The sequence below is a fragment of the Eriocheir sinensis genome, chromosome 16, assembly GCF_024679095.1.
Source record: "Eriocheir sinensis breed Jianghai 21 chromosome 16, ASM2467909v1, whole genome shotgun sequence".
Taxonomy (NCBI): domain Eukaryota; kingdom Metazoa; phylum Arthropoda; class Malacostraca; order Decapoda; family Varunidae; genus Eriocheir; species Eriocheir sinensis.
In genome coordinates this window covers 19,231,013-19,256,363 of record NC_066524.1, presented here as the reverse complement: position 1 = coordinate 19,256,363, position 25,351 = coordinate 19,231,013, and the positions used below count along the sequence as shown (strand labels likewise).

The 25,351-nt window shown below is 49.2% G+C and overlaps 3 protein-coding genes across 3 annotated transcripts in view; all 3 read left to right on the top strand.

The window, feature by feature from the left end:
- Nucleotides 1-1,635: 1,635 nt before the first annotated feature.
- On the top strand, nt 1,636-19,153 carry LOC126999171 (uncharacterized). The gene is made up of 12 exons (XM_050861499.1): nt 1,636-2,031; nt 2,239-2,509; nt 2,649-3,545; nt 3,750-3,941; nt 4,347-4,506; nt 7,061-7,445; nt 8,915-9,185; nt 9,312-10,208; nt 10,558-10,749; nt 11,325-11,468; nt 16,708-16,836; nt 18,790-19,153. The coding sequence occupies exons 1-12, from the start codon at nt 1,636-1,638 to the stop codon at nt 19,032-19,034; spliced, it is 4,179 nt and encodes a 1,392-aa protein (XP_050717456.1). The 3' UTR covers nt 19,035-19,153.
- On the top strand, nt 11,469-14,855 carry LOC126999498 (monocarboxylate transporter 13-like). Its single transcript, XM_050862145.1, has 2 exons — nt 11,469-13,735; nt 14,104-14,855. The coding sequence occupies exons 1-2, from the start codon at nt 13,442-13,444 to the stop codon at nt 14,383-14,385; spliced, it is 576 nt and encodes a 191-aa protein (XP_050718102.1). The 5' UTR covers nt 11,469-13,441; the 3' UTR covers nt 14,386-14,855.
- Nucleotides 19,154-19,294: 141 nt separating the features above from the next.
- LOC126999493 (monocarboxylate transporter 9-like) overlaps nt 19,295-25,351 on the top strand; it is a 6,292-nt gene continuing 235 nt past the window's right edge. Inside the window, exons 1-5 of the mRNA XM_050862139.1 lie at nt 19,295-21,401; nt 22,063-22,333; nt 22,493-23,386; nt 23,730-23,921; nt 24,523-25,351. The exon at nt 24,523-25,351 is cut by the window's right edge and continues 235 nt beyond it. Coding sequence (XP_050718096.1) covers nt 21,006-21,401; nt 22,063-22,333; nt 22,493-23,386; nt 23,730-23,921; nt 24,523-24,686 — 1,917 coding nt within the window. The 5' untranslated portion in view covers nt 19,295-21,005 and the 3' untranslated portion in view covers nt 24,687-25,351. The remainder of the gene's footprint in view (nt 21,402-22,062; nt 22,334-22,492; nt 23,387-23,729; nt 23,922-24,522) is intronic.

Genomic DNA, 25,351 nt, shown 5'->3' with positions numbered 1-25,351 from the left:
ACTAGAAACCGGATTATAGCACTAGAAACCGGATTATAGCATTAGAAACCGAAATATAGCACTAGAAACCAGATTATAGCACTAGAAACCGAATTACAGCACTAGAAACTGGATTATGGCACTAGAAACCGGATTATAGCACTATAAACCGAATCATAGCACTAGAAATGGGATTATAGCACTAGAAACCGGATTATAGCACTAGAAACCGGATTATAGCACTAGAAACCGGATTATAGCACTAGAAACCGAACCATAGCACTAGAAACCGGATTATAGCACTAGAAACCGGATTATAGCACTAGAAACCGAATTATAGCTCTAGAAGCTAAATTATAGCACTAGAAACCGGATTATAGCACTAGAAATCCAATTAAAGCACTAGAGAACGGATTATAGCACTAGAAACCGAATTATAGCATTAGAAACCGAATTAAAGCACTAGAAACCGACTTCGAGCACTAAAGACCTGACTGAGAACGAGACCATATAGTTAAAACCTCACCTGTAGAAAACCCCAACAAAAAAAACTACAGGTAACATCATGTGATCTAAGTGTGGCGCAATTTTGATGAAAGAAACGACTGATATGAGCTAACCTTGTGACATGTTAAGGAATGAAGGTGACGCGGCGGAGGGGAGGGGAGGGGGGGGGGTTAGCACGTGCATGAGGGTCCCGCCAATGCCAAGAGACTAATGCCAAATGGGAAACAGTGCCAGCCAAGCAGCAAACCGAGTGCCACCTACGCCTTGTGACTCCTCGCCCGAACACCTGAGATTTAGAATGAACGGCGAGGAAGGGGTCGATAAATTTAGGAGAGCTGTGAGACCGGGTTGTTTAAGTTCCGTGTGCAAGAGGGATACCTTACAAAATAGACCCCAAAATGATGAGTTATTGAGTTTTGTTTTGATTATAGTCTGAAATGTAAATAAAGGTCTGTGTTGTTAAGTTGAAAAAAGGTAAATATACAAGAAGGAAATACCACTTTACAGGACAGACCGCAAAATGATGAGTTGCTGCGTTTTGTTTTGGTTATAGTCTGAAATTTATAAAAAGGTTTGAAAATGTTAATTTGAAAAAAAGGTATATGTATATGGTAAAAAAAAATTGTGGAAGCATGAAAAATGAAGTTAACTAAAGGAATACCCAAAGGAAAAGCTGCCTTACAAAATAGACTCCAAATATTTAATGTGTATAAGGTTTGTTTTGATTATAGTTTGGAATTTACAGAAAGGGCTGAAACAAGTGTTATTTAAAGAAGTATATGGAGTGGAAAAGTAACTGTGAACCCACAGAAAGACAAAGGAAAGCTAACAGTCAATGACACAAAGAAAAAGATATAAAAAGAAAAACGTAAACAAAGACACTACGGAACACACAGCAACAAGAGGATACATGAGAACCAAGACAAAAAAACAATACAAACAAACAAACCAGTTCCCAACACGGCAACGCCACGCAACACACCACACTTCAAAACACAACAGAGTAAGATTGAAGGCAAGTGAGATGGTCTTCAAATTACCTGCTTGACTGCTTGACTGAGACTAAGCAGGAGAAGTGAAGCAGCAGGAGAAGATACGAGGAGGAGAAGAGGTGGGGTGTGCACTGACAGGGAAAAGGAAGGAACAAGTATGACAGCCACGACCACACCAGCCACAGGGGGGGCGGCAGGAGGGGCGGCAGGGGCGGCGGCAGGGGGGCCAAAAGAAGCCAAAGGGTGCCAGGGCCGCAGCTCCGAAAGAGGAGACAAGTGCCAGGACATAAACGCCAACGAAAGACTCTGGGATGGCGATGATGCAGGCGGCGACGGTGGTGGTGGTGGTGCTGCAGGTGGTGATGAAAGGACGCCCACTCACCACAGCCACAGTGACAGGGTTAAAGAACGACACCATCCCAGCAAGAGTCACCACCGCCTCGCGAGCAACCACAGCCGCCAAGAGAGACATGGGGACAAGGCCGCTTACAAACTGGTGCCGCCCGACGGAGGCTGGGGCTGGATGGTGGCACTGGGCACCTTCTTAATCACGGTGAGTGGCTCCGTGGCCTAGTGGTGAGGGGCCTTACTCTTAAAAATATCTTGATTTTGCTCTTGTTCTTTTTCGTTATTATGATCCTTTATATTTCGTCTTCTTCCATATCCCACACACTCCAAATTCTCTTATCTCTCCCCCTCCTGCTTGCTCCAAGAAACACAAGCATGCAGCTAATCTTTTCTTCTGCTGGTGCCGCTACAGACGCTGCTGGTGATGGTGTCACCCTGCTTCGGCGTCCTGTTCTCTGAGTACCTGCTGAACTCCGGCTCCTCCTCCACCACCACCGCCTGGATCTTCAACTTGCAGTGCTTTCTGTGGAACGCCACCGCCCTCCTGACGCGGCCACTCACGCACGAGTTCGGGTGGCGCATGGTGGGCATGTGTGGCGCCGCAGTGGGCGCCACGGGGCTCATGATCTCCGCCTTTACCCCCAGCCCCGCCTTCCTCTTCTTCTCCTTCTCCTTGTTGACAGGTAAACGACGTGCTCAGCTCATGTTCTGCCTTTGTCGTACAAACTTCTGGGATTCCATCTCCTCCTCCATTTTGTCCTCTTCATTACACTAAGGAGTGACTCACTCCCGCCCTGCATCTCAATCATGTCCATCCTCCAGGTCTCGGCGGCGGCTTGGTGACCTGCCAGTGCTTCGTTATCCTGCCGCTCTACTTCCAGCGGCGCCGCGGCCTCGCCAACGGCATCATGATGAGCGGCATCTGCATGGGACAGTTAGTGGGGCCGCCCGTCGCCCGCTTCCTGCAGGCTTCCTACGGCTTCAAGGGCGCCACGCTCATCATCGGGGCCCTGCAGCTCAATGCCTGCGTCGGCGCCTCCTTCTTCCACCCTCCCGAGTGGCACCAGAAGAAGGTGCTGGTGGAGGAGGAGCCGCAGGAGGACGCACCGGCCCTGCCCACCAAGGACAAGGCCGTCGGCCCGCCTGACCTGACCAACGGCCTGGTCCACTCGCCCTCTGAGGCGTCCTTCCCTGGCGGCGCCGCGGAAGGGGAGATCGACGGCAGCCTTGCGGTAAAGGCCAGGCTTCTATCGCGTCTTGAAGGGCGAAGGGCGAGCTGCTCCTCCTCTAGACGTTCGTCGAGGTACAACTCCACTTTGAGTCTTGCCTCCCTGGACGTGGGGAGCCTCGCAGCCCTGCCGATGGAGGACGAGCCAAAAGAGGAGGAGGGCGACTTGGAGGGCCAGGGGGACATCCTTCCAGTGAGGGTCGTGAGGTCACTTATAGGGGACCTCGGTTCAGTGAAGTACATGCGGGCGTGTATCCTGTTTCTGGGCGCCACGATGTGCATTAACGGCTACCTCAACTTCCTAATGATGGTGCCCTTCGCCATGGCGGAGGCCGGCCACTCCCCCGACACCGCGGCCTGGTCCATCTCCGTGTGCGCGGGGTGCAACATGGTGACGCGCTTCATTGTCTCAACGCTCTCGGACTGGCCGCGCTTCAAGAGTTCGGTGGTGTACTCGAGTGCCTTCGCGCTCACCGCCTCCTGCATGTTCGGTGAGTCGCGAAGACCTTTATTTCTCACGTCACTTTCCACTTGCCTTTCCTTTGCCTTCTGTTCTTGTCTGTGTCTGGCCTTCCCGTGCCTTGTCATCTCCGTTTCCACATGTCTCTCTCGTGACTCTTGACATTTTCTACCCATGTATCTGTCTCACCCTATGTGTCCTCTCTGTGTACCATCCGTTTCATCCCTCCTTCCAGCCTTCACGTTCCTGTCCTCGGCGGAAGAGCTGATGGCGGTCATGGCGTTGTTCGGGTTCGGAGTCGGGTGCAACATGGGACTCTACAACATCGTCATTATGGAAGTGATGGGCGTGGAGCGTCTCGCGCCTGTCTTCGGCACCACCTGCCTCTTCGTCGCCGTCGGGTTCATCTGCATTGGTCCATTTATAGGTAGGCACGCAGGTTTCCGTGACAGGCACATCAGTTATACAAAAGCAAAGTCACCGATGTACCAGAGGCTGAACGAATGACATCAGTTTACTAGTTCTTAATAAAAGGGTGACATCTCTCTCCTCCCACGGCCTTCATTCCTATCTCACCTCTTTCTTATTCATCACAATCGCCCATTTCACTCCACCTCTTTCCTACTCGACTCACTCGCCCATTCCTCTCCCCCTTTCCTACCTCCACCTACTTACCACACTGGCTTATTCCTTTCACCCTTACCCTACCTCCCCTCCTTCCTACTCAATACACTTATCCATTCCTCTGCACCTTTCCTACCTCTTCCCCTTTCTACTCACCATATCCACCCATTCCTCTCCATCATCCTTACCTCGGCTCCTTCTTCCGCAGGTTTCATGAGGGACGTGACGCAGAGCTACGATGTCAGCTTGCGTATCACGGGCGGCATGATGCTGGTGGCGCTCACGGCCTGGCTCTTCATGCCCCTCGCGAAGAAGGTGGACCGCCGCAGGGAGAAAGGCAAGACGCTGCTGGAGGCACTGAAGACTACCTAATGAGGATGAGAGAGGGAAAAAGAAGATCCAATACTACTTTCGAGGTCAACTTGGGATGCGATTTCACTGCTTTATATATTATTATGGAGAGCGGCTGCTTGTTCTTATATGAACTGTTCTTTATTTGTGATCTCTGAAGGATAAAGGAAAAGAGATTCAAAACCATCAACTTGTGACTTCAAGAAGAAGACGAGAGAAGATGACAGATCTATGACCATAGACTTGCAATCCGATCCTCTAAATACTATACGAAGAGGATCATCTATGTTCTTTTCATGCTATGCGCTCGGGAGTTGCGGGAATGAAAAATAACTAAGGTAGAAGGAATGCAATAGAAAATGTCACACGATAAAGCCATGACAAAAAAAAAATAAGTCGACATAAGAAACCTCACTATACAAAGAGTGATGCCAGTACTTGATATTATGTGATATATTAGAGTACCACTAGGACCTGTTTATACCGCAGATAGATAGATAGAGATATATAGATAGATAGCGAGAGAGAGAGAGAGAGAGAGAGAGAGAGAGAGAGAGAGAGAGAGAGAGAGAGAGAGAGAGAGAGATTAACCCAAATAAAACATGATAAAATACTATATTCTTGAGTAAAACATTCACCTAAAGCAATCTAAAGGACGGACCAGAAAACAAAACAAAACAAAAAAATCAGAAAAAAATATATATAACATTAGTATGATGCTTGTCAGTACTCAATAAATCTATATATTCGTAGTTAGAGAGAGAGAGAGAGAGAGAGAGAGAGAATGAAACGCGAAAACATAAAAAAAAAAACATCCACAAAATCCACAGGCAAAGAAAACACGAATTATCACTGCAAACACCTTTATAACACCAGTAACAAGGTAAGTAAGCCGGTAAGGTAAGGATTAAGGTGAGCCAAGGATGAGGTTACGGTGGGTTAGGTTAGGTGAGGTTACGTTCCGTCAGGTTAGGTTAGGTTAGGTGAGGTTGCGTTAGGTTGGGTTAGGTTACGTTAGGTTCCGTTAGGTTAGGTTAGGTTGTTAGGTTAGGTGAGGTTGCGTTAGGTTAGATTACGTTAGGTTCCGTCAGGTTAGGTTAGGTTGTTAGGTTCCGTCAGGTTAGGTTAGGTTACGTTAGGTTAGGTGAGACTGCGTTAGGTTAGGTTAGGTTACGTTAGGTTCCGTCAGGTTAGGTTAGGTTAGTATGGGAGCATTTTCCAGAACACTCCGTGGTTAGTTTCGTCACGTTAGGTTAAGTTACATTAGATTAAGTTGAATCAGGTAGAACACGGAACGGGTAATTTTGAGTGGGAATCACACTGGGAGCATTTTCCAGAACACCCCGTGGATAGTTTCGGAGTTACAGCCGAGCGTCTTTACTCGGGGACACCATACCCGTACAGAAATAGTGAATACTGACATGGCCAAGCCTCCACGCAGCTGCCCTTCACATTCTAGCTCAACCCCCTTTCCCTCCGGCCTCTACCCTCCCACCCATCTTCCTCGCCCCTCCCGTTTTCCTCCCCTCCTCTACCCTTTGTCTCTTCTAGCTCCTCCCCTCTGTATATTTCCACATCACAAATAACAGTAAGCTCACGGTGAGTCTCCAAAGCCAACAAAGGAATAAAGGGCATCAGATAGGATGAAGACATTCCTCACATCCACCTGATAAGAGCCGAGAGAGAGAAGCATCGTGATATCAGGGAGGTAGAGAGGGAGGGGAGGGGCGAGGAGGGAAGGGGAAGGAGCGAGGAGGGAGAGAAGGGACTGGGAGAGAGGGAGGGTAGAAGCGGGGAGGGAGAGAATGAGTAGGGTTGGAGGGGGGAGTGGAACCATGGCTATATTACATAAGCTTTCGTCCTCTCATCGCATCCCTACAACAGTGACTAGAAGACTCCGATTTGTGGCAACTCCTGAACTATGAGGCAGAGGCTGTGGTGTTCAGGCGGTGGTCGGGTGCACCCAAGACTAACATGTCATTTACTCTCCTTGGAGGCCGCGGTCCAGAGAGGCGGTAGAGGGTGAGTCCTTGGCTTGGGGACTGGGGCTCGCGGGTCAGTGAGGCGGTGGCGGGGGAGAGTGGGAGTGCAGTCCGCGAGAGGGGGAGCCGGATAACCGTAAATCTCGACGTAAGACTGAGGCGAAACTTGCTATACACATGACAGTGGTGGTGATAGTGGCGGTGGAGGGGACTGTCCGTGCACGTGACGCCGGTGTGAGATATGGCGATGCTAGTGGCGCGGAGTCTGTTCCATGAGGTGACGTAACGGTTTGGTGCAACGATGTTAAATGTTGAGGAACTGTATTACTTCGCTCTTTATGCGGGAAATCGTGTAGAAAGTGATGGTGCTGGATGGCCTATGTTGTTTCGATAGACCGTATTGGCAGTCATTTCGCCACTTCAGCCCTCGAGGCCTCTCGTCGCAAGGTATATAGTGTGACAGAGTGTGGCCCCTTGGAGCGAAAGAAAACGGGCGCGTCTCAAACTGATGACGTCACGCGGGTGAGAGGCAGATCCCTGGCAACACTAAACACAAGGCGTGCACTGTGAGCTCAGCAACATAAGTAAGAACATCATCATCTAAAAGCACGAAGAGAGGTGGGGTGTGCACTGACAGTACAAAAAGAGAAGCCATGACTGCAACAACCACAGTGGCAGAAGGTGCGGCAGGGGCAAAGGAGTGCCAGGAACACAGCACACGAAGAAGAGATGAGTGCCAGGACACATACAGCAAAGAAATACACTGGAATGACGATGAAAACTGTTGTGGTGATGGCGGCGCAAGAGGTGGTGAGGACAAGACACCCCAAAAACACCACCACCATAGAAAGAGTCACCACCGCCTCTTGGACACCCACCGCCAGAAGAGCAGCGGGAACGAGGCCGCCTACAAGCTTGTGCCGCCCGACGGAGGCTGGGGCTGGATGGTGGCACTGGGCACCTTCATCATTACGGTCAGTGCCTCCTTCAGGGCCTTAGTGTGTGTGTGTGTGTGTGTGTGTGTGTGTGTGTGTGTGTGTAATAATTAATAATAATAATAATAAACGGTTTATTGCATGAAGTACCAGGCAGCCCTAGAGCTGAAAATATACATCAATGGAAGATGACATGAAATGAATGAGACAACTGAACAAAGTAGTATGATTGAAAATAAAAAGGAAAATAGAAATAACAATAATAGCAATAATCATAGTAAAGATGATAATGATAATCATGATAATAATAATAATAATAATAATAATAATAATAATAATAATAGTAGTAATCATAATCATAATAATATTCATAATAATAATAATAATAATCATCTTCATAATAATAATAATAAAAATAAAACTAATAATAATAATAATAATAATAATAATAATAATAATAATAATAATAATAATAACAACAATAAGTACTAATGAAAAATATTTACAAAACATACAAATAGTGCTGCTCTTAATTTGCATTGTTGATATACTTGACCATCATGGGCACGGCGCTGTTCTTATAGCGGTCAGTCCGTGCCCGTATCGGGGCAATAATGTTGTGGTGTCTCACTGAGTGCTGAGGGCGGTTCACTGCGGGTGGGAGGATGTGTCTGTGTCTGGGCTGGTTGAGAAGCTTGGTTGCGAACCGGTATAGTAGGGTCTCGTGACGGTGTTGTAGGCTGGTGAGATGGAGGGAGTCGAGGGCGTCCTGGTAGCTGGTGTAGTGAGGGCCCAGGATGATTTTGCAGGCTCGCTTCTGGACGCGTTCAAGTTGGCGGCGCTGCGTGATGTTGATGGAGGAAGACCACGCTGGGGACGCGTATGACAGTTTGGGGAGGATGAACGAAGAGTACACGCTCGACAGCGCACACTCAGGGGCCCCCAGCGTTTTGAGTCTCCTCAGCAGGTACAACTTGTAGGTGGCAGATCTGGTGAGCTGGGAGACGTGCTCCTTCCAAGTGAGATTGTTGTCCAGGGTGACTCCAAGTAGTTTTGCAGATGCAACTACGTGGAGGGGAGTGTCGTTGATGGACACCACAGGGCGAGCAACAGGGGCAGAGGAGGTGTGTGCGCGCGGGCGTGTGTGTGTGTGTGTGTGTGTGTGTGTGTCAGGCGCTGCTTCAAGGTCACAGTGTGTTCTAAGGCAAATAATTCACTTTTTTTTGTGTGTGTGAAAACAACTTCAAGGGTATATAAAATATAGACCCTCCGTGTAATTCCGAACTCGCTCCGCTAAGTATTTCAAGATATAAACGACTGCTTTGATCATTTTTCTAGTGTGTAACGATTATTTTAAGGGTAGACAAAGACAGGCAGCTGCGAGGTATAGAGAAAGCACAAAACGTTGCTGTGTCGCTGTTCTGAACACTGAAAATAATCACTTTCTGCGTCTACACCAAGATGCACAAACAGTTAACCTTTTCTCCCGCACATCGCTGCCGCTACAGTCGCTGCTGCCGATGCTGGGGCCCTGCTTCGGCGTCCTGTTCTCTGAGTACCTGCTGGGCGAAGGCTCCTCCTCCACGTTCACCGCATGGATCTTCAACGCGCAGGGCTTTCTCTGGAACACGAGTGGTTTTTTGACGCGGCCACTCACGCAGGAGTTCGGGTGGCGCATCGTGGCCCTGACTGGCTCCGCGCTGGCTGCCTCGGGGCTCATGATCTCTGCCTTCACCCCAAGCCCCGCCTTCCTCTTCTTCTCTTTCTCCTTGTTGTCAGGTAAGCATTCTTTCTTTTCGTTTTCAGATTCATTTTCTCTTTCACCTTTCCTTTCCTGCCTCCTTGCCTTATGCTGCTCCACTGATCACTCACGCCTTAAATTAAACTCCTTCCCTCCCCCTCCAGGGCTCGGCGGTGGCCTGGTGACCTGCCAGTGCTTCACCATCCTGCCGCACTACTTTGCGCGGCGCCGAGGTCTCACCAACGGCATCATGATGAGCGGCATCTGCATGGGACAGTTGGTGGGCCCACCCTTGGCCCGCTTCCTGCAGGCTTCCTACGGCTTCAGGGGCGCCACGCTCATCATCGGGGCCCTGCAGCTCAATGCCTGCGTCGGCGCCTCCTTCTTCCACGCCCCCGAGTGGCACCAGAAGAAGGTGCTGGTGGAGGAGGAGCCGCAGGAGGACGCACCGGCCCTCCCCACCAAGGACAAGGCCGTCGGCCCGCCTGACCTGACCAACGGCCTGGTCCACTCGCCCTCTGAGGCATCCTTCCCTGGCGGCGCCGCGGAATGGGAGATCGATGGCAACCTTGCGGTAAGGGAGAAGCTTCTGGAGGGTCTTGGAAACCGAAGGGCGAGCTGGTCCTCCTCCAGGCGGTCGTCGAGGTACAACTCCAAGTTGAGTCTCTCCTTCATAGACGTGGGAAGCCTCGCAGCCCTGCCTGTGGACGACGAGCCAGTAGAGGAGGTTGACAGGGCTGAGGGGCGGAGGGATATCCTTCCTGTGAGGGTCGTGAAGACAGTCATAAGTGACCTCGGTGCTTTGAGATCCCTGAGGGTGTGTCTCCTGTGCCTGGCCGACACGTTGGCTTACAATGGCACCCTTAACTTCCTGATGATGGTGCCCTTCGCCATGTTGGAGGCGGGCTTCTCCCTCGATGCCGCGGCCTGGTGCCTCTCCGTGTCCGCGGGATGCAACTTGGCGACGCGCTTCCTCGTCTGCGCCCTCTCCGACTGGCGGCACTCCAACAACAGACTTGTTTATATGTGCAGCTTCGTGATCATCGCCGCCCCAATCCTCGGTGAGGGTTGGACTGTTTCCTTCTGTCTCTCCGCTGATGTGTCTGACTCTTTCTTCTGTTTTTGGGCTTCAGGCTTGACTCTTCCTTTCTCTGGTCTTTGATATTTGTTATCTACCTTTTTCGTGTCTTCTCATGCCTTTGTCCCTCAATACCTGTCTATATCTGTCTTGTTGATTATGCATGTGCAGTTCTTCTTCATACTATCTTACTCCTCATGTATGTGCATCTCCCCTGTCTCTTCGATCTTTGTACCTCTATATTTGCCTTTCTGTTTCACATGTATCTCAAGCTGTGTATCTTCCTTTATCTGTGTGTCGAGCCTGGGTACCAACATCTCCCTTCCTTCCAGCCTTCCCTCGCCTCAAGTCGGTGGACGGGCTGATGGCGGCCATGGTGGTGTTCGGGGTCGGCTTCGGGGCCAACATGAGCCTCTTCAACATCGTCATTATCGACGTGGTGGGCCTAGAGCACCTCGGCCCCGTCTTTGGCACCTCCTGTTTGTTTACAGCCGTTGGGTCCATCTGCCTCGGTCTTTCTATAGGTAAATTCGATCAGTTTTCTATAATGTTTAATTTTTTCTTTCTATTTTGGTTTGTAACTTATAATGCGGGACTTATTTTCTAATACATCTGGAGTTTTGCTCAGAAAGTATTACAAGCACATAAACAAGGAGACAAACATGCAATCCATGCAATCGTCACCTTATTTCCGTTCTAGTTTTAAGAATACTCAACACAACCATTCCTCTCCACCTTTCTAAACTCACCTTCTTCCTTTTTTTTTTTTTTTTTTTATTTTTTTTTTTACGTGTACGCCTATAGCACCGGTAGGCTTTCCGTGAGGGGCCTATATGGTAGTCGGCCTCAGCCCGTCATGGCGCAGGCAAGTGTTTACAGTGGAGCCATCTTTTGGCTCATGCTGCCCCCCGGAGCTCGTTCTTGATTCACTTGGACGGTTTCCTCTGGAGTCCGGGTTGATGGGTGGTCGTCAGGACAGCATGTGAGGAGTTTTAAGCCTCCACAACACGCGCTCTTTTCCCTAAGCCTCATCTCCTTCCTACTTACCCCATGCGCCCATTCGTCGCCCCCATTCTTACCTCGACTCCTTCTTTCGCAGGCTTCATGAGGGACGTGACGCAGAGCTACTCCGTCAGCATGTCCATCATTGGCGGCATGGTGCTAGTAGGGCTGTTATGCTGGTTCTTCATGGGGCTGGCGGAGAGGGTGGACCGCCGCAGGGAGGACGGCAAGGACACGTCAGGTTAGGTTCGGTGAGGTTAGGTCGGATTAGATAAGGTTGGATGAGGTGAAGTGAGGTGAGGTGAGGTGAGGTGAGGTTAGTTTAAGGTGAGGTGAGGTTACGTTAGGTTAGATTAGGTTACGTTACATCAGTTAGGTTAGGTTAGGTAACAGGCCAACTAAGTTGCAGATTGAGCTACTTTGGGTGGGAATCACAATTAGAGTATATTCCAGAACACCCCGTGGTTAGTTTGGGAGCTATAACCGAACATCTTTACTCGGTGACAGAATACCCGTAGAGATAGTGGATATGGACAAGGGCAAGGCTCCACTCTGCTACCCTTTCCATTCTAGCCTCACCCCTTTTCCCTCCCGCCTCTATCCTCCCTCTCATGCCCTCCCTTGCCCCTCCCGGTCCCCTCCCACTTCAACCATACGTCTCTGTATATTTCTACATCACAAGTAACAGTAAGCTCACGGTGAGTCTCGAAACCCAACAAGAAATGAAGGGCATCAGATAGAGGGAAGACATTCCTCACATCCACCTGATAAGAGCCGAGACAGGGAAGCATCGTAATAACAAGAGAGATGGAGAGGAAAGGGAGAGGCGGAAGGGAAACGGAAGGGGTGAGGAGGGACTGGGAGTGACGGAGGGTAGAGGCAGGGAGGGACTTCGATGTGTGGCAACTCTTGAACTGAGGTACACACACACGCACTGAACTGCAAAAGTTGTGGTGTTCAGGCGGTAGTCGGGTGCACCAAAGACTAGCACGTCAATTACTCTCCTTGGCCTGGAGGCCGCGGTGCAGTGAGGCGGTAGAGGGAATCATCAGCTTGGGGACTGGGGCTCACTGGCAATGTTGAAGTATTTGGTACGAACGTACCAGACTAGGTACTTTAGGGTGTGCAAAGTAAAAATGGTACGACTTCCACTAGATCTCATATTAAATAGGGAGATGGTATTTTTGTTCTATACACTGTGGAAATGAGACTAACAGTGTCGTTAAGTCGTAACATGTTTATGTCCTGCCATGTACTTCGCAAGTGTTCAATAAAATACTGATTTTTTTTTTCAATTTATTTATTTTCTATTTACGGAGCAAATATTAGTCGCGATGCAGGGCTACTAACGGGTCAAATACTCTTCTCTGGTGCGCGAGGAGATAAATTGAATTTTAAAGGTATGTAGACCAGTAAATAATGTTATATTTACTCAATATGGTACGTTTTGTTCTCATTTGGTACTTTTTACTTGTGCAATCTGGTATTACTTCTTAAAACTGAATGGCAGCACTGCTCGCGGGGCAGTGGCCAGTGAGGCCGTGGCGGAGGAGAGAGAGTGCAGGCAGATAACCGTGACTCTCGACGTAACACTGAGACTGAACTTGCTCTACACGTGACAGTGGTGGTAATAGTGGCGGTGGCGGGGACTGTCCGTGCACGTGTATACAGAACTACAGGTGACGCCGGTGTGAGATAAGGTGATGTTAGTAGCGCAGAGTTTGCTCGATGAGGTCACGTAACGATTTGGTGTGATGGTGTTAAATGTTGAGGAACTGTATTACTTCGATCTTTGAGCGGGAAATTCTATAGAACGTGACGTGCCTGTGTTAGTGTGGATGAGCAGTGTTGTTGGATAGACAGTATTGGCAATCATTTCGCCTCTTCGCCGCTCGAGGCCCCTGGCAGCAAGGTATAGGCTACAGAGTATGTGTGATCACGGGCCCCTGGAGCGAAAGAAAACGGGCGCGTCTCAGACTAATTATTTTTATGCGGGTCAAAGTTAGACCCCTGATAACAATAAAGACAAAGGGTGCAACACCATTAAGCACGTCAGCATTCAAAAGCACGACACAGCGATTCCAAGCATCACGATGACTTAACGATTGCCGCCTTGCCTGCTTGCCTGAGGCTAAGCAGGACTGTAGCAGCAGTAGGAGCTACGGCAGGAGGAGGAGAGCTGGGGTGTGCACTGACAGTACGAAAAGAGAAGCCATGACTGCTAAGACAACAGTGGCAGCAGTCAAGGCAAGCGGGACGGCAGGGGCAAAGGAGTGCCAGGACCGCAGTACACAAAGAAATGAGTGCCTGGACACATACTGCAAAGACAGACACAGGGATGACGAGGACAATTACGGTGGCGATGGCGGCGCAAGGGGTGGTGAGGACAAGAGAAACCAGAATCAACACCACCGCCTCCAGAGCGGCGGGGACAAGGTCGCCTACAAGCTGGTGCCGCCCGACGGAGGCTGGGGCTGGATGGTGGCACTGGGCACCTTCATCATTATGGTCAGTGCCTCCTTCAGGGCCTTAGTGTGTGTGTGTGTGTGTGTGTGTGTGTGTGTGTGTGTGTGTGTCAGGCACTGCTTCAAGACCATAGTGTGTTCTAAGGCCAATAATTCAGGGTTTTCCTTTGCGTGTGTGAAAAAGGAATTAAAGGGTAGGTAAAGTATTTCACGTATCTCCTTCAGGTGTTTCAAGTTATAAACGACTCCTTTGATAATTTTCCTAGTGTGTAACGAATATTTTAGGGGTAATAATAAAGACAGGCACCTGCTGTGTCGCTGTTCCGAACACTGAATATAATCACTTTTTTGCGTCTACGCCACGATACACAACCAATTAATCTTTTCTCCCGCACACCGCTGCCGCTACAGTCGCTGCTGATGATGCTGGGACCCTGCTTCGGCGTGATGTTTTCGGAGTACCTGCTGGGTGAAGGCTCCTCCTCCACCTTAACCGCCTGGATCTTCAACGCGCAAGGCTTTCTCTGGAATGCAAGCAGTTTCTTGACGTGGTCACTCACGCAGGAGTTCGGGTGGCGCGCCGTGGCCCTGACTGGCTCCATGCTGGCCGCCGCGGGGATCATGATCTCCGCCTTCACCCCAAGCCCCGTCTTTCTCTTCTTCTCCTTTTCCTTGTTGTCAGGTAAATGGTAGACGTGATGTCCTCATGTTCCAGCTTACAACTGTCTTCATAAACGACTCGGCAACTCTGTTCGCCTCTTTGAAATGCCTCTCGTGGAAGTTGAAGTGGAGGGACAGTTTTGTGATCCCAGTGATAATTTTACTTTTGCATCTTGACCGGGAAAATCACCCATGAAAACCTGGTTAATCTTCTCAGTGGGCTTGAAAAACAGTCGTAATGGAAGCCTTCGTTTTCAACTTCATTTACTCTTTCACCTTGTCTGCCTCTCCTGCCTCCTTGCCTTATGCTGCTACATTGGTCACTCTCGCTTCAACTTAAAATCCTTCCCTCCCCTTCCAGGGGTCGGCGGTGGCCTGGTGACCTGCCAGTGCTTCACCATCCTGCCGCACTACTTTGTACGGCGCCGAGGTCTCACCAACGGCATCATGATGAGCGGCATCTGCATGGGACAGTTGATGGGGCCGCCCTTGGCCCGCTTCCTGCAGGCTTCCTACGGCTTCAGGGGCGCAACGCTCATCATCGGGGCCCTGCTGCTCAATGCCTGCGTCGGCGCCTCCTTCTTCCACGCCCCCCAGTGGCACCAGAAGAAGGTGCTGGTGGAGGAGGAGCCGCAGGAGGACGCACCGGCCCTGCCCACCAAGGACAAGGCCGTCGGCCCGCCTGATTTAACCAACGGCCCGGTCCAATCGCCCTCTGAGGCATCCTTCCCTGGCGGCGCCGCGGAAGGGGAGATCGATGGCAACCTTGCGGTAAGGAAGAAGCTTCTGGAGGGTCCTGGAGACCAAAGGGCGAGCTGCTCCTCCTCTAGGCGGTCGTCGAGGTACAACTCCAAGTTGAGTCTCTCCTTCATGGACGTGGGGAGCCTCGCAGCCCTGCCGGTGGAGGACGAGCCAGAGGAGGAGGATAACGAGGAGGAGGGGCGGAGGGATATCCTTCCCGTGAGGGTCGTGAAGACAGTCATAAGTGGCCTCGGTGCTCTGAGGTCCCTGAGGGTGTGTATCCTGTGTCTGGCCGACACGTTGACTTTCAATGGCATCCTCAACTTCCTTATAATGGTGCCCTTCGCCATGTTGAAGGCGGGCTTCTCCCTCGACGCCGCGGTCCGCGGGATGCAATCTGGTGACGCGCTTCCTCGTCAGCGCCCTCTCCGACTGGCGGCACTCCAACAACAGACTTGTTTATAAGTGTAGCTTCGTGATCATCGCCGCCCCAATCCTCGGTGAGGGTTGGAGTGTTTCCTTCTGTCTCTCTGCTGCTGTGTCTGACTCTTTCTGCTGTTTTAGGGCTTCAGGCTTGACTCTTCCTTTCTCTGGTCTTTGCTCTTCGTTATTTTTCGAGTTTTCTCATGCCTTTGTGCCTCAGTACCTGTCTATATCTGTCTTGTTGATTATGCATATGCAGTTTTTCTTCATATCATCTCACTGCTCATGCGTGTGCATCTCCCTTGCCTCTTGAATCTTTGTATCTATATGTATGCTTTTCTTTTTCACGTGAATTTCATGCCAAATATCTCCCTTTATCTCTGTGTACCAGCCTTCCCTTTCCTCAAGTCAATGGAAGGGCATATGGCGGCCATGGCGGTGCTCGGGGTCGGCCACGGGGCCAACGCGACCCTCATTAACATCGTCATTATCGACGTGGTGGGGCTGAACCACCTCAGCACCGTCTTCGGCACCGCCTCTTTGTCTGCAGCCGTTGGGTCCATCTGTCTCGGTCCTTTTATAGGTAAATTCGATCAATTTTCTGTTACGTTTTTCCTTCATTCTCGTTTGTCGTTCCTAATGGGAGTTGCGTGTTGCGGAATTTTCTTTTGTATACAGTTTTTAGTCCTTTATAATGTCTGCTTTGAAGAAAAATTCCTTCACCATATTTCAGTTTCATGTTCGGAGTCTGATGTTCTTTCTTGGTTTTCAGATTCTGTGTTTTGTATTTCCAAACGTAATGACAGTAATACTTCAAAAGCTTCCTTACAGCCACTGCAAACCTCACACTTTTTCCTTTGATTCAAATTTCCGAGTCTCGTACTACTCGCATTCCTCTGCCTTCTGTATCTTAATTCCTTTTTATCATTCATTCAATTTACCACACATACACAGTCGAATCTTGCCGTGATCATGTTACTCTTGCTCATGCTTAATACACTCCCCCTTTCTTCTCCACCTTGCAAACCTCACCTCCTTCCTACTCACTTCACTTTCATTCCTCTCCACGCTCCAAACTCACCTTCTTCCTACCCACAACACGCGCTCTTTTCCCTAAGCCTCATCTCCTTCCTACTCACCACACTCGCCCATTCCTCGCCTCCATTCTTACCTCGGCTCCTTCTCCCGCAGGCATCATGAGGGACGTGACGCAGAGCTACTCCGTCAGCATGTGGATCATTGGCGGCATGGAGCTAGTAGGGTTCATAGTATGGTTATTCATGGACCTGGCGGAGAGGGTGGACCGCCGCAGGGAGGCCGGTAAGGCACTGAAGGAGGCGCTGCAGAAGACCTAACGGGGAAGAGAGGGATAGAAATGAGATTCAAGACTATGAAGCTGAGATCTGATTCTGTTGTTATGTATGAAGTGCGCAGAGAAGGAATACGTGAAGAAGATGAGGGAGAAAGAAGGGAATCAATGAAATTAACTTGCAATTCGATTTCACTTTTATTGCTAGCAACCAAAAAGACTCTCCTCAAGAAATATGAAGGAGAGAGAGGGATATGATTGGGATTCAGGACCGTAAACTTGATATCGGACCCTTTTACTTACATGATGTGAAAAAAAGGCAAAACTATTTTTTTTCTACTATGTGATTTTTATACTATGTGATATACGAATTTGTACTCTTAAATTAATAAGAGAAAAGTGTGTGGCAGGGTAAAATAATGATAATGGTGTATACGAAGAGAGAGAGAGAGAGAGAGAGAGAGAGAGAGAGAGAGAGAGAGAGAGAGAGAGAGAGAGAGAGAGAGAGAGAGAGAGAGAGTCCTTTCTTAATAGAACAAAAGATACAAAAACTATTCATTTACTTCATTCTTCAGTAATAAAATGCACCTTTCAAACTAATTAAATATTTCTAAGTATTCGGAAGTAAGAAGAAGTAGAAAACTAAACGATTTCTTATACTTTTTTTATTGTTCAATGAATTTTACCTCCTGCAAACTACTCGAGGTCTTAAAATATCCTAGAACTATCCTATTAGTATGTGTAGATGCTCTGTCGATATATGTGACAAATCCTACACTCCAGGGATAGTAAGGAAAGCTTCCCAGATGAACACAAGAATAATTCCGTAATGTAGACACTCCGGCATCTCACATCCACTATTTAAAATTGACAAAAAGGAGGTCAGCCGGGTTTTCTTGAGTTTATTTTTAGGTTCACGGTGCAGAAGAAGGGTCAAACTATCACCAGGGACATAAAACTACCCCTGGAAATGCCCACAGCTACTACGAAAGCCTTGACAAATGTGTGTGTGTGTGTGTGTGTGTGTGTGTGTGTGTGTGTGTGTGTTAGGGCGCTGAAATATTTATGAATGCAGCCCCATCCAAGCTCACATATTTATCAAGGCTTTCATAATAGTTTCGGTCATTTCCTTGGGTAGTTATATGACACTGGTGGTAGTCTGATCCTTCCTCTATACCATTAAACTAAAAAAAATACTTATTAAAATCCGATTGATCTCCCTTTTGCCCTTTCGAAAGAGATGATGTGAGTGACAATAACGACCTGTAGATCCTTATTTCTGTAGTAGTTACCTCTCAAATAGGAGAAAATAAGACCTTCGTAGAAAACTGTACATTTTGAGGGTAACGAAAGGAAAGTTAAAAGAAAAGAAAATTATAAATAGGAAATTGCTGGCGTTACAAGATATTACTCGTTGGATATAAAATTAAAAACTGAAAAAGACGAAAAAGAAGAGAAGAAGCAGCAGAAAAAGAAAAATAAGATAAAGAAGAAGAAAAAGAAGAAAAAGAACTCCCCACTGTTGAAGAGAAGCATAAAAATTAGAATGAAATAAAATAAACAACAAGAAGCAGAATAAATAAATAAAATAACAATAACCAAACGATACAGAGAGAGAGAGAGAGAGAGAGAGAGAGAGAGAGAGAGAGAGAGAGAGAGAGAGAGAGAGAGAGAGAGAGACCTTAATCTATTTTAGCAAGGAAGACAAAGGTGCTTAGCATGATTGAGCGGAGGGAGGGGGGGAGGGGGGAGGGAGAGAGCGCCCACCTGTCTATATCTGTCTTGTATATTATGCATGTACAGTTCTTCTTCATACTATCTTACAGCTCATGTCTGTGCATCTCCCTTGTCTCTTCGATCTTTGTACCTCTATATTTGCCTTTCTTTTTCACATGTACCTCAAGCCGTGTATCTTCCTTTATCTCTGTGTCGAGTCTGTGTACCAACATCTCCCTTCCTTCCAGCCTTCCCTCTCCTCAAGTCGGTGGACGGGCTGATGGCGGCCATGGTGGTGTTCGGGGTCGGCTTCGGGGCCAACATGAGCCTCTTCAACATCGTCATTATCGACGTGATGGGCCTGGACCACCTCGGCCCCGTCTTTGGCACCTCCCTCCCGCCTCTACCCTCCCACTCATGCCCTACCGCGCCCCTCCCATTCCCCTCTCGCTTCAACCATCCGTCCCTTCCAGCTCTTCCATTCTCTCTGTAAATCTTCACATCACATGTAACAGTTAGCTCATGGTGAGTCTCCAAAGCCAACAAAGTAATGAAGGGCATCAGATAGGGCCAAGACATTCCTCACATCCACCTGATACGAGCCGAGGCAGGGAAGCATCGTGATAACAAGGGAAGTGGTGAGGGAGGGGATGGGCGGGAGGGAAACTAAAGGGGTGAGGAGGGACTAAGGGGCCGGAAAGGAGGGAAGAGGTTGGGATGGAGGGAGGGAGTGGAACCATAGCTATATATACTACATAAGCTCTCGTCCTCTCATCCCCTCCCTACAACAGTGCCTAGAAGACCCCGATTTCTTCTGAACTGAAGCACACACAAACACGCACTGAAAGGCAGAGGCTGTGGTGCTTGAGGCGGTGGTCGGGTGCACCTTTATGGGTGCACCCAAGATTAGCATGTAATTTACTCTCCTTGGCTTGGAGACCGCTGTGCAGTGAGGCGGTAGAGAGGGAATTATTAGCTTGGGGACTGGGGCTCGCGGTCGCAGTGTTGACGTTTTTGGAACGAACGTAACTGATTTGATACTTTTGGATGTGCAAAGTACAAATGGTACGACTCCCTCTAGATCTGGTACTAAATAGGGAGATGGTATTTTTGTTTTATACACTGTGGAAATAAAATGAATAGTGTCGTAAGGCGTAACATACTGATGTCCTGCCTGTGATTTTTTTATTATATTTATTCATTTTCTATTTACAGAGCGAATATTAGTCGCGATGCAGGGCTACTAACAGGTCAAGTACCCTTCTCTGGTGCGCGAGGAGGTACAGTTACAGTTTTAAAGGTATGCAGACCAGCAAATAATGTTATATTTACTCAATCTGGTACGTTTTGTTCTCATTTGGTACTTTTTACTTGTGCAATTTGGTATTACTTCTTAAAACTGAGTGGCAACACTGCTTGCGGGGCAGTGACCTGTGAGGCCGTGGCGGAGGAGAGAGCAGGTAGATAACTATGAATCTCGACGTAACACTGAGACTGAACTTGCTCTACACGTGACAGTGGTGGTAATAGTGGCGGTGTCGGGGACTGTCCGTGCACGTGTATACAGAACTACAGGTGACGCCGGTGTGAGATAAGGCGATGTTAGAAGCGCGGAGTTTCCTCGATGAGGTCACGTAACGAATTGATGTGATGGTGTTGAATGTTGAGGAACTGTATTACTTTGATCTTTGAGCGGGAGATTCTATAGGACGTGACGTGCCTGTGTTAGTGTGGATGAGCAGTGTTGTTTGGATAGACAGTATTGGCAATCATTTCGCCTCTTCGTCGCTCGAGGCCCCTGGCAGCAAGGTACAGGCCAAAGTCTATATATACCAAGTCAAGTCACTCTGCCTTCAAAACTGCGACCAGCACGCGCAGGGGGAGGTTTGGGGCGGAGCAGCGGGATGACGTCACTTGAAGCCAATTCATAGGTGACTAAAGTTGCGGCCGTGTGTGCACTTTGGAAAAGCATTCTCGTCTTCTTTAACCGCGCATTCAGGAAAGCCACTGACGAAAAAATATGCCTTTTTTATAATTTTGCTATGCGTGACAGTAATTACAATGCCTACAAACGGCGGTGTGGGGTGTGAGAGGGGTCATGTTGAAGTGATTGATTTAAATTAGTCCGCCTTTTTTCGTTTTCTCTAGATCCCTGTTTCTACATTCTCTAGTTTGGGTCCAAGCAACGTCACGCATAAGCCACGCCTCTGAATTGTCTCTTCCAACAAAGCTGCGTATAGCTTGACTTGGTATATATAGACTGTTATAGGCTACAGAGTATGTGGTCACGGGCCCCCTGGAGCAAAAGAAAACGGGCGCGTCTCAAACTGATCACACCATGCGGGTCAAAGTCAGACGCCTGATAACAATAAACACAAGGCGTGTACGACGCTCATCAGCATTCAAAAGCACGACACAGTGATTAGAAGCAACATGATGACTTAACGATTGCCGGCTTGCCTGCATGACTGAGGCTAAGCAGGAGTGTAGCAGCAGTAGGAGTTACGGCAGGAGGAGGAGAGGTGGGGTGTGCACTGACAGTACAAAGAGGGAAGCCATGACTGCTACAACCACAGTGGCAGAAGGTGCGGCAGGGGCAAAGGAGTGCCAGGAACGCAGCAGAGGAAAAGGAGATGAGTGCCAGGACACACACGGCAAAGAAATACACCGGGATGACGTTGACAACTGCTGTGGTGATGGCGGCGCAAGAGGTGGTGAGGACAAGACACCCCCAAAACACCACCACCACAGCAAGAGTCGCCACCGCCTCCAGAGCAGAGGGGACGAGGCCGCCTACAAGCTTGTGCCGCCCGACGGAGGCTGGGGCTGGATGGTGGCGCTGGGCACCTTCATCATCACGGTTAGTGTGTGTGTGTGTGTGTGTGTGTGTGTGTGTGTGTGTGTGTGTGTGTGTGTGTGTGTGTTTCATCTCTTGGTCTGCTGCGGGTCTCTCTCGAGACAGACAGCCGTTCCCCTACGAAAGGGGCTCAGAGCTCAGTGACCGATCTTTCGGGAGAACTGAGACCACTCACACACAACACACCGCGACAACGAGGTCACAACTCCTCGCCCTACGTCGCATACCCGCAACAGGGGCTACACGTGGAAGAAGACAAACCCAACATATCTGCACCCGGTCGGGGAATCGAACCCCGCGGTCTCTCTGGTTGTGAGGCAGACGCTCCAACCACTGAGCTACCGGATCGTGTGTGTGTGTGTGTGTGTGTGTGTGTGTGTGTGTGTGTGTGTGTGTGTGTGTGTGTGAAAAGGAATTAAAGGGTAGGTAAAGTATTTCCCGTAGTTTCTTCAGTTGTTTCAAGTTATAAACGACCTTTGATAATTTTCCTAATGAGTAACGAGTATTTTAGGGGTAAACATGAAGACAGGCAGCTGCGAGGTATACAGAAAGCACAAAACGTTGCTGTGTCGCTGTTCCGAACACTGAAAATAATCACTTTTAGCGTCTACGCCAAGATACACAGCCAGTTAATCTTTTCTTCCGCACACCGCTGCCGCTACAGTCGCTGCTGCCGATGCTGGGGCGCTGCTTCGGTGTGCTGTTTTCTGAGTACCTGCTGGGGGAAGGCTCCTCCTCCACCTTAACCGCCTGGATCTTCAACGCCCAAGGCTTTCTCTGGAACGCGAGCGGTTTTTTGACGCGGCCACTCACGCAGGAGTTCGGGTGGCGCGCCGTGGCCCTGACTGGCTCCACGCTGGCCGCCGCGGGAATCATGATCTCCGCCTTCACCCCAAGCCCCGTCTTTCTCTTCTTCTCCTTCTCCTTGTTGTCAGGTAAATGGTAGACGTGATGTCCTCATGTTCCTGCTTACGACTGTCTTCGTTTTCAGCTTCATTTACTCTTTCACCTTGCCTGCCTCTCCTGCCTCCTTGCCTTATGCTGCTCCATTGGTCACTCTCGCTTTAACTTAAAATCCTTCCCTCCCCCTCCAGGGGTCGGCGGCGGCCTGGTGCACTGCCAGTGCTTAACCATCCTGCCGCACTACTTTGCACGGCGCCGAGGTCTCACCAACGGCATCGTGATGAGCGGCATCTGCATGGGACAGTTGATGGGGCCGCCCTTGGCCCGCTTTCTGCAGGATTCCTACGGCTTCAGGGGCGCCACGCTCATCATCGGGGCCCTGTTGCTCAATGCCTGCGTCGGCGCCTCCTTCTTCCACCCTCCCGAGTGGCACCAGAAGAAGGTGCTGGTGGAGGAGGAGCCGCATGTGGACACACCGGCCCTGCCCACCAAGGACAAGACCGTCGGCCCGCCTGACCTAACCAACGACCTGGTCCACACGCCCTCTGAGGCATCCTTCTCTGGCGGCGCCGCGGAAGGGGAGATCGATGGCAACCTTGCGGTAAGGGAGAAGCTTCTGGAGGGTCTTGGAGACCAAAGGGCGAGCTGCTCCTCCTCCAGGCGGTCGTCGAGGTACAACTCCAAGTTGAGTCTTTCCTTCATGGACGTGGGGAGCCTCACAGCCCTGCCGGTGGAGGACGAGCCAGAGGAGGAGGATAACGAGGAGGGGCGGAGGGATGTCCTTCCCGTGAGGGTCATGAAGTCAATCAAAGGTGACCTAGGTGCTCTGAGGTCCCTGAGGGTGTGTCTCCTGTGTCTGGCTGTGACGTTGACTTTCAATGGCATCCTCAACTTCCTTATGATGGTGCCCTTCGCCATGTTGGAAGCGGGTTTCTCCCTCGACGCCGCGGCCTGGTGCCTCTCCGTGTCCGCGGGATGCAATCTGGCGACGCGCTTCCTCGTCGGCGCCTACTCCGACTGGCGGCACTCCAACAACAGACTCGTTTATAAATGTAGCTTCGTGATCATCGCCGCCCCAGTCCTCGGTGAGGGTTGGAGTGTTTCCTTCTGTCTTTCCGCTGCTGTGTCTGCTTCTTTCTTCTGTTTTACGGCTTCAGGCTTGACTCTTCCTTTCTCTGGTCTTTGCTCTTCGTTATCTACCTTTTTCGTGTTTTCTCATGCCTTTGTGCCTCAATACCCGTCTATATCTGTCTTGTTGATTATGCATATGCAATTTTTCTTCATATCATCTCACTGCTCATGTATGTGCATCTCCCTTGTCCCTTTGATCCTTGTATCTATATACATGCCTTTCTTTTTCACATGTATCTCACTCAAGCCGTGTATTTTTCTTTATCTCTGTGTACCAGCCTCCCCCTTTCCTTCCAGCCTTCCCTCTCCTCAAGTCGGTGGAAGGACAGATGGCGGCCATGATGGTGTTCGGGATCGGCGTCGGGGCCAATATGACCCTCTTTAACATCGTCATTATCGACGTGATGGGCCTGGACCACCTCAGCACCGTCTTCGGCACCGCCTGTTTGTCAGTAGCCGTTGGGTCCATCTGTCTCGGTCCTTTTATAGGTAAATTCGATCAATTTTCTGTTACGTTTTTCCTTCATTCTCGTTTGTCGTTCCTAATGGGAGTTGCGTGTTGCGGAATTTTCTTTTGTATACAGTTTTTAGTCCTTTATAATGTTTGCTTTGAAGAAAAATTCCTTCACCATATTTCAGTTTCATGTTCGGAGTCTGATGTTCTTTCTTGGTTTTCAGATTCTGTGTTTTGTATTTCCAAACGTAATGACAGTAATACTTCAAAAGCTTCCTTACAGCCACTGCAAACCTCACACTTTTTCCTTTGATTCAAATTTCCGAGTCTCGTACTACTCGCATTCCTCTGCCTTCTGTATCTTAATTCCTTTTTATCATTCATTCAATTTACCACACATACACAGTCGAATCTTACCGTGATCATGTTACTCTTGCTCATGCTTAACACACTCCCCCTTTTTTCTCCACATTGCAAACCTCACCTCCTTCCTACTCACTTCACTTTCATTCCTCTCCACGCTCCAAACTCACCTTCTTCCTACCCACAACACGAGCTCTTTTCCCTAAGCCTCATGTACTCACCACACTCGCCCATTCCTCGCCTCCATTCCTACCTCGGCTCCTTCTTCCGCAGGCATCATGAGGGACGTGACGCAGAGCTACTCCGTCAGCATGTGGATCATTGGCGGCATGGTGCTAGTAGGGTTCATAGTCTGGTTCTTCATGGGCCTGGCGGAGAGGGTGGACCGCCGCAGGGAGGACGGTAAGGCACTGAAGGAGGCGCTGCGGAAGACATAACGGGGAAGAGAGGGATGGAAATGAGATTCAAGACAATGAAGCTGAGATCTGATTCTGTTGTTATTAAGTGCGCAGAGAAGGAATGCGTGAAGAAGATGAGGGAGAAAGAAGGGAATCAATGAAATTAACTTGCGATCCGATTTCACTTTTATTGCTAGCAACCAAAAAGAATCTCTCAAGAAATATGAGGGAGAGAGGGATATGATTGGGATTCAGGACCGCAAACTTGATATCTGACCCTATTACTTACATGATGTGAAAAAAAGGCATTACTATTTTTTTTATACTATGTGACATGCAACAGATTTGTACTCATAAATTAATAATAAGAGAAAAGTGTGTGGCAGGGTAATATAATAATGATGTTGTATACGAAGAGATTTACATATATTTACAGAGAAAATCAGGCCACACAGACCCCATGGTCGTTGCATTTCAACTCCAGTTGACATTAAGTTGAAGGAAGTGACGGTCGAGCTTGTTTTTGAAGGAATCAATCGTGTTACGCTGGACCACTGATGGTGGGACCCTTCCTCTATACCATTAAACTAAAAAACACTTATTAAACTCCGATTGATCTCCCTTTTGACCTTTGGAAGCAGTTGATATGAGAGACAATACCGTCTTGTACATCCTCCTTTCTGTAATAGTTACCTCTGAAATAG

Bases quoted from the DNA above. Each gene is read 5' to 3' on its own strand.
- LOC126999171 (XM_050861499.1), top strand. From the start codon at position 1,636: ATGACAGCCACGACCACACCAGCCACAGGGGGGGCGGCAGGAGGGGCG. The intron at 2,032-2,238 runs GTGAGTGGCTCC...GTGCCGCTACAG, and splicing joins TGGGCACCTTCTTAATCACG to ACGCTGCTGGTGATGGTGTC. The intron at 11,469-16,707 runs GTTAGGTTCGGT...CTTCTCCCGCAG, and splicing joins GGACGGCAAGGACACGTCAG to GCATCATGAGGGACGTGACG.
- LOC126999498 (XM_050862145.1), top strand. From the start codon at position 13,442: ATGACTGCTAAGACAACAGTGGCAGCAGTCAAGGCAAGCGGGACGGCA. The intron at 13,736-14,103 runs GTCAGTGCCTCC...CTGCCGCTACAG, and splicing joins TGGGCACCTTCATCATTATG to TCGCTGCTGATGATGCTGGG.